This window comes from Ipomoea triloba, chromosome 7, assembly GCF_003576645.1.
Source record: "Ipomoea triloba cultivar NCNSP0323 chromosome 7, ASM357664v1".
NCBI classification, from domain to species: Eukaryota; Viridiplantae; Streptophyta; class Magnoliopsida; order Solanales; family Convolvulaceae; genus Ipomoea; species Ipomoea triloba.
The window spans coordinates 28536089-28547867 of record NC_044922.1 but is presented as its reverse complement, the minus strand read 5'-3'; the positions used below and the strand labels follow the sequence as shown (position 1 = coordinate 28547867).

Sequence of the window (11779 nt, the reverse complement as noted above, 5' to 3'; positions counted from 1 at the left end):
TGAAGCCTGCCGGGGAGTGAGTAGGGACACATCAAAGATATATTCGCTTTTCCAACGTGATTTGGGTCTGTCTTGGATCTTGCTTTAAAATTAATTTTTTTTTTAAAAAAAAAATCTTGCTTTACAGTTTACACTATACAATAATAATAATAATAATAATAATAATAATAATAATTATTATTATTATTATTATTATTATTATTATTATTATTATTATTATTATTATTATTTCCATGTTCAGAAACTCATATTAACTACACCCGCAAGTCTGAAGTCTCTAAAGCCAACTAAATTATAAAACTGGGTATGTAAAAACATTTTATTGTATATAAAATTTAATACGACTACTGATCTATAACATCTTTCTTTTACATTTTATGATACCAAATTGAACAATATATTATATATGTTTTAAACTCGTTGTGTTAATTGCAGGATTGAGTGAATTAGCAAATTAAAAAGCGAGAAAGAAGCTAAGCAGGGTTATTTATACCAACATGTGAATATGGTTGTTCAACCTCTCAAGCTCAGTTAGTTGTCAGTATGTAACTCAGTAGTCTCCACAAAGAACACCATATCCTGCCAAAATATATGTATGTAGTAGAATAGGTATAACCAAAGGGGGTAAGTAGTGGTTCAACACACAATGAAGATTACCACCATTTATGTTTACTTACTAAAGATTAAGTACAACTACCACCAGACCAAAGAAGCTGAGCAGTCTTATACTAAACAACTGCACTCTATATATTATCCACATTCTTTGATAATAATGAAGTAATCCTTCCTCAAAACCAACATTATTCAAGAACAACTCATATTCAGAAATTGACAAGTCAGGGGATTGTTTGTAAAAGGCAATTCAATACCTGTTTTTTTTTTTTAATATCTAAGGTAAATATATATATATTAACAATAATAGAGAAGGAGATCAAAACTCAAAAGTATATAATAATAAGAGGGAATGGATGAGTTTGACATTCATTTTTTTTTCAAGTATCTCACGCTTCTGTATTATTCTAAAGTGCTAGCAAAATATATATATACACACACACTTACCCTACTTTACAGAACTGCAACTCCCTTTTCCTTCCTGACACATAAAAAAGTAAAAGCATTCATGTTTCAAACATTGATTTATTTTTAAAGGGGAGAGGAGGGGGTTTAATCAGGGAAGTTTAGAGCTTTACCTATAACCTTGAACAGCAAGCAACTCCGCCAAGATTCTACCGTACTGCAGGCTCCTATCTCCCCAGCTTTCTAAAAGAAAAATTACACTCAGCTTGATCAAGAACCATTTTCAATTACACTCAGCTTGATCTAGGGAAGCTTCTCTAACTTATGTAATATCATTATTCCATTTTCGGGAATACAGGCATTCTAGGAGATCTAAGATTTTGATTATTTGACACTCCTGCTGATAGATTGCATCACGTTTGGGGTTTCTTTTACGGGATCACTTGTCTTCAGCTTCTCTGCTGCTGCTTCTTTCTCTGCTTTCTTCTTCTCAAATTCCAGCTGCTTGCAATTTTCGTCGTGTGCTTGATTGAACATTTTTACAAAGTTGAGTAGAGTAGAGATAACTACAATACAAGTTCAGAATAATACATGTGAGACAAGAAGCATTTTTAGAACATTTATGTGTGCTGTTTACATATTTCATACATACAATCTGAATCGTTAGACGAGATGCATTTGAGAATTGAGACTATACTACAGGTGAGGCATTATATAGATGGATTAAAATGATTAAACACATGAAGGATTCAAGTAAACTTAAGCCCTAAAATACACAACTTATTGTTCATGGATCCAAGGGGGTAAAAGCCAGAGAACAATTACATTAGATAGGCAACTTGTTTGAATGGAATAAATACCTTGCTCAAATGAACAACGTGAAGGATCTTCTCCAAAGTAAAGAATTAATGCATCCACATTCCTACCCTATAAGGTAAATAAACACAGTTTATGTGACAGACGAGTTATGAGGTCTATAAATGCCCATTAAAGAAAACCTAGAGCCATACCACACCAGAATAAAGCAACGCCAAGGACCTTACTTCACCCTCTGCATAGCAAAGGAATTCCTTCAAAGCCTGAAAGAAATCGATGCTACCAGTTAGACATCGTAATTCATAAACATCTAATCACCAATACACCAACAGACTATCCAGAACCAAATATGAGCCATTCAGTTGTGCTCAAATCTGTCAGCCTGAGAAAGGACTATGCTAGTCGTTCCAATTCCCGTCAGGGAGGTCATATTTGTTTTGCTGTTCTGATGCTACTATCATCATCTCATGAGTTTATCTAATGTAAAATGATCAAATTTCCGGAGAGTGCTGGCATCATTTTTTCACAAATATCCCCTACTGCTGCAAACAGCACATGTCCAGCATCTGGTAAATCATTGACCCATATCCACAACCTCCCAGGTCTGGAATTTGTTCATGCTACTTGTGTGATTTATATGCTCATTTCTGTTAATATAACTTTTTTCTTTTCATGTGGATCTGTTTTGTCAATTTATAATTACCTTACAAAAACTTTCCGAAACCTGTCCATCACTTTCTGACATGGACAACTCCTGTATTACTTTCTCAAGTCCTTTGCTGATAGCTTGCATTTCCTCTGCCAAGAACTTTATATGTATCTGAACAAGTTAAAAGCAAGATTCTAAGTATTCAGAAGAGATATTTCTATTTGTTGACATGTAATCAATTATTTCAAATATGATACCTTTGATGAAGGTTCCAAGCTCGAAAGATCTTTTGAAAAGTCAAGAAGTTCTGGCATCTTATCCGATAGGACCTGCTAATAATCCCACAGTAGTGATCCATCATAAGCAAATGTAATAGAGAAAGTATTTTCTAAAAACACTTTACTAGACAAGGAGCCAGTATTAGAATAAAAACCTTTGAACATAGCAAGTTACAGATATAAACCTAAGATAATGGAGTTCAAAGAAAATAAAAAAGGGAAAATTTTTAATGCTACAGAACACTACATATTAAGTGCATGTATACTTTCAAGATACAGAGAAGAAAAATGATCCAACGGATTGTACCCTGGTTCACTTTAACAAAACTAAGAGCCTTTCAATGTTAAGATGCATCAAAGACATTTACAAATTACAATCCCCTAATACAAACACAAAAGAAGAGAAGACCACAGAAAGAGATCAAATTGAAATGTTTTTAATGGACAATTGATATTAAAAACACGGCATTATATTTGCAGCATGGTAGACTAATTTTCTTTTTAGGTTACAACCCAAGGCAATCTACACAACTAATACATACCTTACAAAGATAATGCATGAGAGTCATCTTGTTGTTTCGTGCACGGGTTTCTGTAAGTTTGAGTAGGCTATCCAACCTAAATCCAACAGCAGATCCTATACCAAAACCAAACAATAAAATGCCAATCACTGACGGAAGAAATACTTGGTTAAAAAATGATAGCTGATCATTCTTGAGCAAGAATGTAGGGAATCATAACCACATTAGCACAAGGAAACAATAGCAGCAGAAAAATTGGCTTACATCAAAAAGGTCTGCATGATTTACATTGTTTGAATCCTTCCCATTGAAAAATAATTAACATCGTCAGAAAGAGTTGCCTTATTGGTACCAACAAGTTAACATCTAACACTAAGATGATGTAATTCACAAACTTGTCTGGTGTTACTTCACATCATATATGTGATGGTGGACTCATCCAAAAAGGAACCGACATATAATCCAATTAATCCTCAGCTACAATATTGGACTCAGAAGAGAAAACAATTTATGGTCCTTTACCCTGAAGATTCCAATTAGAAGACAGAAGGAACAGATACTGATTTAGTTTATAAATGGTTTTGTAGTAGTACCAAACCTCGCATGAAGATAATGCAAACCCAGAGATAGACAGGTCCGTAAAAAATAATAGGGAAGTCAAGTCAAATGCATACAAATACAATGAGAACCCTTATGGAGTTATGGATGAGAGAATAAGAATATTTACTCACCCCTTGCAGTTCCCTGGTTCAAAGCATTTCCTAGGGACAGAATTGTCTGCATAATTCTTTTCAACTTGGCTGAACCCCTAATCTGATGAAACACATCAATGCAATGATATATATCCTCAATTTACATATAAGAAAAGTAGTAGAGAAAGGTCTGGGAAAAGGAAGTTTGCCTGATCTGCTGCTGAATTCACGGTGATTAGACTTTTCCTGACATCAGAAACCTAAGATAGCATGAAGTATTTTAGAAATAGTTACTTTCAATTGTATAAGCAGAGGATAAATTTTCTTACCTGGGACTGAAACTGAAGCTTAAATGAAAAAACTCTGAGTTTGGACTGAATTCGAGGAACTTGCATTAATTCCAAGAAGAACTGTAAAACAAATGCATAAACCTCATTCTATGTCAATAGAAATCACAAAACCAACTTACAACAGAAAAACTTCAATAAAAAATATCCAAGCTTATCTCAGATTGCACAAACCTGTTCACATTTTCCCAGCTTATCCTTTGGTCCTTTATAACCCTAAAAAGAAATAAAAATAATAATAACAGCAGCAACAACAACAATGATAAGTGAATTTACAGTTTTCACCATGATTTGTGTACAAATAGCTAATAAATCTAAAACATTTTTTACCTTAAGCATTTCCATCTCCTCCTTCGTTGGGCAAAACTTAATGATGCTCTCAACTTGATCAGCATCTATTGCTGAATCTTCCAAGGCAAGCACAGAACTCTACCAAATAGAAGAAATGTATCAGAACTCAGAAGCATCAGTGGAGTTCTGAAAGGTATTTGGAAAAGGAAGCTGACATTTCAGAACAATGATTTAGTAGAAGAGTTAGCATGTAGGAGGTTATAAAAATTCTAAAAATAAATAAATAATAGTAACAATCTAATTTGATTGAAACTTGGCCTGTGCTTCTAACTCTTTGAAGAGGCATATATTGGCCTTCAGAGAAGGAAATAAAGAAAGGAAGAGAGAATTAGCGGAAGAGGTACTTCAGTAGAAAAGACATGTCAATTGCATGCTAATGTAAATGTGAACAGAGCTGCAAACTATGAAGTCAAAGCAATCTGTTCATTCTGTTCATGCTCAAATACAAATAGAGTTCAAACACATGAAATTAGGTTTGAAACATTTTGAAGCTATAGTTTGAATGCAAGGCTTGGATCGAAGGCCTACGTATCAATGTACACATTTATATACAATTGGAGTTACTATTGACTTTCTAAATTCAAGGGGTTTACAGATATAAAGTTAAAGTATGATTAAATTGCTTAAGCCCAAAATTAGAGATTAATTATAAATCAAGCTTGAATTCAAGCCCAACTCTGAAGATTCAATTTCAGTGGAAACATGTAGATGTTCAGCTTGATCCAAGTTGGTTGCAGTACTGAACATGAACATTGGCTATGATTGGAGACCATTACATGAAAAACAGTATTGTCAAGAAAACATGTTTTGACCTCTGGAAGTCTGTATGCTACTCTGAGCATAAAGAAAGATTTCCTAAATTACAACTGATGTGAATGAATCATTGTGATATAAGCATGAGGATTGCAGACTCTGTTGTAGGAGGAAAGATTACTGCGTCAACTTCTTGTAACATCAACCATTGTAAAGCATATGTTTATCTAACACCCTACTAGATTACAGAAACAGCCTTTTAAACAAACCAAGTTAGTATAAAAAGCAGAAAATAAATATAGAGAGGATAATATAACTTACTAGTAAATCATGCATGGGTACCTTCACCTTTGTGAGCATGATTTCACAGTTATATGCCCGCCTATGGTCAATCTGTTAAAGAAATGCTATTAAATTCCAAGCCTTATAAGAAATCACTAGTAAATAAAAGACATGCTATTCTTCATTTTCTCCTCACACAGAAGAGAGGAAATGAGAGAAAAAAGCAACTTCTAGCAGCAATAATACAAAAAGATGTTATACAAGGAGCAGTTTCCAGATTCAAGTTCACTTCAACTTAGAGTTGAACTGGTCATTTGTAAATTAACAAACACCATAACCTTCAAGCACTCACCAAATTGAGAATAAATCTGAAAATGATTCAGCTGATTGCATTAACTTTGTGCTTTATTATGTTTTTAGGGATTGCCATTGGAGCATTTTAAAATGTTGTGATTTCCTTTTCTTCACAAGAGCCAATTATGACTTCCATTCTATATTATTCTCAAATTTCAAAGATAGGGTGCACAAGGACTCAATTACAATATGATCTCCACAAATAACTAGTACCAGGTCAGAAACTAACCTACAAAACCAACACATACCATTGCCAAAGATCAGTCAAGCACCATTTTGACTCTCATATGATCTTATAGAGTAAAAGTTGCAAGATTGATTCAGAGTCAATCATGGCATACTCACTGTTGGATTATATGAATATTAGTATAGAAAACAAGCTACCATAACAGAAGATAAAAGGTGTAATCATCACCTTACAACCTCTGAGCTTCAGATCTCACACAATATATTCAGGGTTAATGATGGCATAATAACTGTTGAATGTATATGAATATTATTAGAGGAAACAAGCTAACATAACAGCAGATAAAAGGTGTCATTATTACTTTACTATCTCTGAGGCTTGAATCTCAGAAAATATAAGATCCTTGAATTACAAAAGCCCTTGGAACTTTTAGGATTTCTGACAGGACAATCAGCTATAGCAGTGAAGATTCTAAATTAAGAGGCATTCTCAACATTTCTTTTTGTGAATGCAGCTTGTTTATGAAAGTTCACAACCTCAAATTTTGATACAAACAAAAACTGAACATTAAAAAAATCTGGCCAAAAACAAAAAGAAGAAGATGAGGGGATTTAAAGATGCATACTAGATAGCCAAATAACAATTTTGTTTAACTGAATAGTTTTGCAATTTCTTGTCCATTTGATGGAGATAATTTTGAAAGAATGTCATTTACTAGAATAGTTCATGTGACTTTTCTTAAAAGTCCAAGAATCTGATAGTAAGGAAATAGTGCATTTGTAAATATAGCATCCAAAAGGAACATAAATCACCAGTTGCACTTTCTCAGGTTTTGCCCCCAATGAGGTCTTCGAATTTCCTTTCCTTTTGTCTGAATTTGGAACTGCAGCTGAGAAGAGTGATTCAAGTTCTGATATATCAATTTCTGGAGCCCTGATTTACACAAGAAATATATTAGTGCATGATATATAACATATAAAGGTGAATAACAGTTCATACTATGTACATTGCTTACTTGACTGTTTCAGATTTTTGTGTCTCGGCCCACAAGCTTCCCTGGACTGCTCTGCTTATCTTCAACCAGTGCAATGGTTTCAGTTTCTTTGTCTGACTGTTTATAGTACTGATGGCACGGGAAAACAGTTCTTTCCCTCTCATACCAGGTGGAGGAATAGAAGGTGGTGGTGGTCCTGGTGGCATTGGTTCAGAATGTGATACACTAGTACCTGCCTTTGTCTCCCCATTAATAAATGGGGTTGGAGGAGGTGGAGCAGAAGGAACATTCTGTGGAAGGGCAGTATGAGGCTTCATTGAAGAAGAAAGTGCAGGAGGAGGAGGAGGTGGTGGTACTGCTGCTGACTTTTTAGAGCTAGCAGTCTCTGTAGCTAGCAATGGGGGTGGTGGAGCTGGAGCTGGTGATCCATGAATAGAGGATATACTTCCCTTGAGAGGTGAGGGTGGAAAAGGTGGAGGTTCAAACTCTCTACACGTGGAAGCAGTACTCTCCTTCAATAATGGGGTTGAATGGGGAGGTGGTGGTGGAACACCAATGGAAGTTAAATCTTCCTTCGAAGGTGAGAGTGGAGAACATGGAAGTCGACATTCACCACTCATGGAGGCAAAATTATCCTTTTTGTTTGGTGTTAGTGGCGGTGGCGGTGGCGGTGGTGGTACACTTCTAAGGACTCTGTCATCCGAATATTGGGTGGAAGGAATTGGGGTTGGTGGTGAAGAAGACCCTGGAGGAGGAGTTGGGGGTGAAGGAGTATGAGGAGAAGAAGATGAGGTTGGAGCAGAGCCTTCCTTGGCAGCTGAATCTCTTTCCCAAGTCATTGGAGGTACCTCCTGCATTGTATGGTGAAGTGGGGGAGGATCACTGGTAGTAGTAGTCTCATCCGTCGACAATATAACTGCAGGACTTAAAGCTTGGGTGGGAGGGGGAGGTGGAGAAGATATAGAAACAGTCACTGCCTTATCTGGAAGTGGAGGAGTAACAGGTTCATGTGGTACTGGAGTAGGATATGGAGGCTCCAAGATACTATCAACTCTATCCTTAGTAGGCAAAGGAGGAGGCTTGAGAATAACAGTATCAAGTGAGAGAGTCTCTGTTTCAGGTGCAGAAGACACCTCTTTCCCCTTCTGTTCACTTGTATCTGGTCTGAGGTATGATTTGGGAGAGAACTGAGATTGATTCTCTGCATAAAATTCTGATTTAGACTCATCATCTAATGTTGTGGGCCCTTCCCAATCTTGAGCTTTAATGGGAGTTGATGGCTGTGAGGAAGGACTAGTTTCCTTACCCTGGGGTGAACTTGACTCCAACTTTTCTTGCATCATGGTTGCTGCAGTTATTTTTTGGAGCACATTGAGAGCAGCATCACCCTTTGGACTCAACCAATCAACACTATTAAAGATCTCCTGAACCTTAGCAAATGCCTCGACTGGGAGGCCATCCTTCTCTTCAAAACAGGATAAATTCGCAGGGATTACTGAAGCAGCAGCATCCATCTCTGAGAAAAGAATCTTCACCCAGAGGATAATTTACATGTCAAGATAATGCATCTTGCTGCAGAAAACAAACACAAACAATAAAATGTGAAAGATACCTCTGCCCTGAAATCCTTTGGAAATTGATCCTTAGAATCCCACATTGTATCGATTTCATCACGGTTAAGCATCACAATGTTAGACCTAATAAAAGCTGTATTGAACATAACTCGAAACATCATTTGCTCCTGTTCCATGTCATCATTCAAGCTGATACACTCCAACACAACATCACCTTGAATATGACAGCTGATATCAATCTTTACCAATTCGCATTCTGCCTGCAGTGACATCAAAAGAAGTTCATATGCCAATGTCCAGTGTTATTGTATTTTAAAAATTACTCCTTATAAATGAAGACAAATTTTTTCTTTGGTTGGTGGGAGAGGATGTTGTGGAGAACTCTAATGCCAATTTGTTTTGAAGATGATCCTTTAAGTCAATCAGCTAAGATTAAGGGCCAAAGTATAGAAATAACTACATAGTTTTACATATATCCTATAGGTTTCTGCATATGGAGAGAAATGATTTAACTCAAGCACCAAAAACCTGTAGAAAAGTTCATAAAACATACATGCATATATGTATGTATATAAGAAGAAGATGATGATGATGATTTCAAGCACTGCAGTGTTGGCAAAAAATGATCAAAACCTAATCAAGAAAATTGTACAGTGTAACATGGAACAGACCAAATCAAGAATTAAAAACACTCGACACTGTGGACAAGGAAGAACTTCTATTCCAGCACAACAAAGCAAAAAATTTAGATAATACCTGCTTGTAATGACGAATGGGTTTACTCTTCTTTGGTGTTGAGAATATAAGTTTTGGATTTCGGTCCCCTACGAGGAATGGATCTTGTCCATAGATACGAAATGTTGGTCGGCATCCTCCATTTCCATCAAAATTAGGTATCATCCTAAGGATGACACAATCCAAGGTGACAGGTCTATCAAGAGGCGGCCAGGATGTACCTACATTCCTCCTCGATACATACTGCAAGTATCTCAGCTGAGAAGGAATGGGATTAAGAGGTGTCAACAAGTGCAAAAGCTCACGTGGAGCCTGTTTATATATCATATCTAAAGTCTTCTGTTCACCAGTGTAATGTCTTCTATATATCAGTAATGCAGCCAACATAAATGTCAAAATTGGCCAACCACCCCGTTCACAGTGCATTAGAAGCACATTTTGCAGGCCTAGAGATAGCCAGCTTTCACTGGATCTTAGAAAATGGTGGATGACCTCCATTGAGAGCAATGGACAACCCTCGTAGTGTCGAGGGTAGTCCATTATAGTTATATCATATTCAGACAAAATATTTGCAATCAAGCTTCTTGTCTCCGCGGAATGAAAATTGAAAATCAAGATTGATACATCTGGGAAATTATCCCGAAGCTGAGCAATTACATTTCGCACATAGGGTTTGTAATTTTCTTCTTCCCAAACATCAGAACTGAAACAGCTATCAAACACTGCACATAAACAATAAATAAAAGACTTTAAGAGAAGTTAGACTCACTATTGTGTAGGTTTAAAAATTGAATCATTTCTAAACTGTAATGTAGTGTTTGAATGTGAGGCACGCCTACTTTGCCAGTTCTGAATTAAAAGTCATTTTCAAACCTGTTTAAGGATAAAACTGGGTTCATAACATGCCAATGTGTTATCTTTCTATCAAACTGTAAATTTTCTTAATATTTCAGGCTAGTCTTTTTCCAGGAATACCATGATAAATTTGGTTAGTATGTGTCACCATTCCCCCTGCTCCTAGATAAACTTTACAAACCTATGTGCCAACCCCCCATGCACCACCCATCTCTGTTCTGAATTACACTCCCTGCAGATGTTGCATGCTGTCCTTCCCAAAAGTATCATAGAAACACTCTTTTCCTCAACAAACTGCAACGTTTCCCTCAATAAACTTATACCCAGGTAGCACTCTTTTAGTCAACTCAATGCAACAATGTCTTCACAAACTTTAATGAGCAGTGGTGTCCATATCTTTAGTTCCCTTGCAACAAATTTCAATGTATCAACCAAAACTCAACTTTCCCTTTCTTCATTTCTTTTAATAGTTTATACATTCTATACACAACATTTCCTATTGTACATCGGAACAAGCACAGTTTCGAATTGAATACTAGCAAACTGCTGGTTTAGTCTCTCTTCTTCCAAAGTTCTCCGCAGCTTAATCTCTAACCACTTCCGAGTCGCTGATCACTACTCTAAGTTGTCCGTTTGAATTTCTATTGGAATTAACGATTTGGCAAATTGACTAGTGGTTTCAACAGCATGCTCGAATTTAACAATTTTTAGCTTCAACTCGATTTCCGTTAAACGTGAATGCAGCTCTATTTACATGCAAACATTTCGAAATGAAAACGCAGATAAATAAATGCAATGTAGATATACACATTGTATGTATAGTGGTGTAGAGAGAGGGAGAGAACCGTAAACTCGTTCGCAGATCTCGAGGAGTCCATCCGGCGGCTTCCTATAGAACAATTTCCGAAACAGCGCCATACAATTCCTGGCGTGCTTTTCGAGCTCAAACTTTTTCTCTCTCTCTCTCTTTAATCCGAATTCAAATCAAAACCTGTGAATGTATGCACACAAATCCCTGTCTCTTCCCCCTGGCAGTACGTGAAATTTCTTCGCGAAGAAGAAAGAGTGAATCTGTTAATCGTTTTTTCCTTTTCTCTTTTTCCCTTTTTTTTTTTGGTTTAGAAGTTGATCGGCTACCGACTCAGCTCGGGGAATGACGTCACTGTCTTGATCTGGAACCGCGCAGCTGTTGGAACACGTCATCGCTTTAAAACGACGTGTACACCACCCATGCACGCAACGTCATGGCGAGTATGACCTGCACGTTAAATCTAAAAAATTGATTGTTTTTTCCCCTTGTTGTTTAAAAGGAATTTTTTTTTTTTTTTTTTGCAAGCAAAAGGAAATTTTAAGATAATCATTGTATAAAAATCT

General features: G+C 36.3%; 1 protein-coding gene across 4 annotated transcripts; it reads right to left on the bottom strand.

Moving 5' to 3' along the window:
- Window positions 1-927: 927 nt before the first annotated feature.
- On the bottom strand, window positions 928-11567 carry LOC116025694 (formin-like protein 18). 4 transcript variants are annotated; one of them, XM_031267028.1, is made up of 19 exons: window positions 11251-11567; window positions 9572-10272; window positions 8854-9075; window positions 8548-8770; window positions 7263-8442; window positions 7060-7180; window positions 5746-5817; window positions 4651-4749; window positions 4495-4536; window positions 4303-4383; window positions 4183-4233; window positions 4013-4094; window positions 3303-3397; window positions 2740-2814; window positions 2537-2653; window positions 2028-2096; window positions 1878-1944; window positions 1191-1583; window positions 928-1093 (listed from the first exon to the last, which is right to left on the bottom strand). In XM_031267028.1, the coding sequence occupies exons 1-18, from the start codon at window positions 11321-11323 to the stop codon at window positions 1402-1404; spliced, it is 3552 nt and encodes a 1183-aa protein (XP_031122888.1). In that variant the 5' UTR covers window positions 11324-11567; the 3' UTR covers window positions 928-1093; window positions 1191-1401. The 4 variants fall into 4 exon arrangements, with proteins under 4 accessions (XP_031122888.1, XP_031122885.1, XP_031122887.1 ...); XM_031267025.1 differs by having other exon boundaries at window positions 7263-8770; XM_031267027.1 differs by having other exon boundaries at window positions 2740-2811; window positions 7263-8770.
- Window positions 11568-11779: the final 212 nt, after the last annotated feature.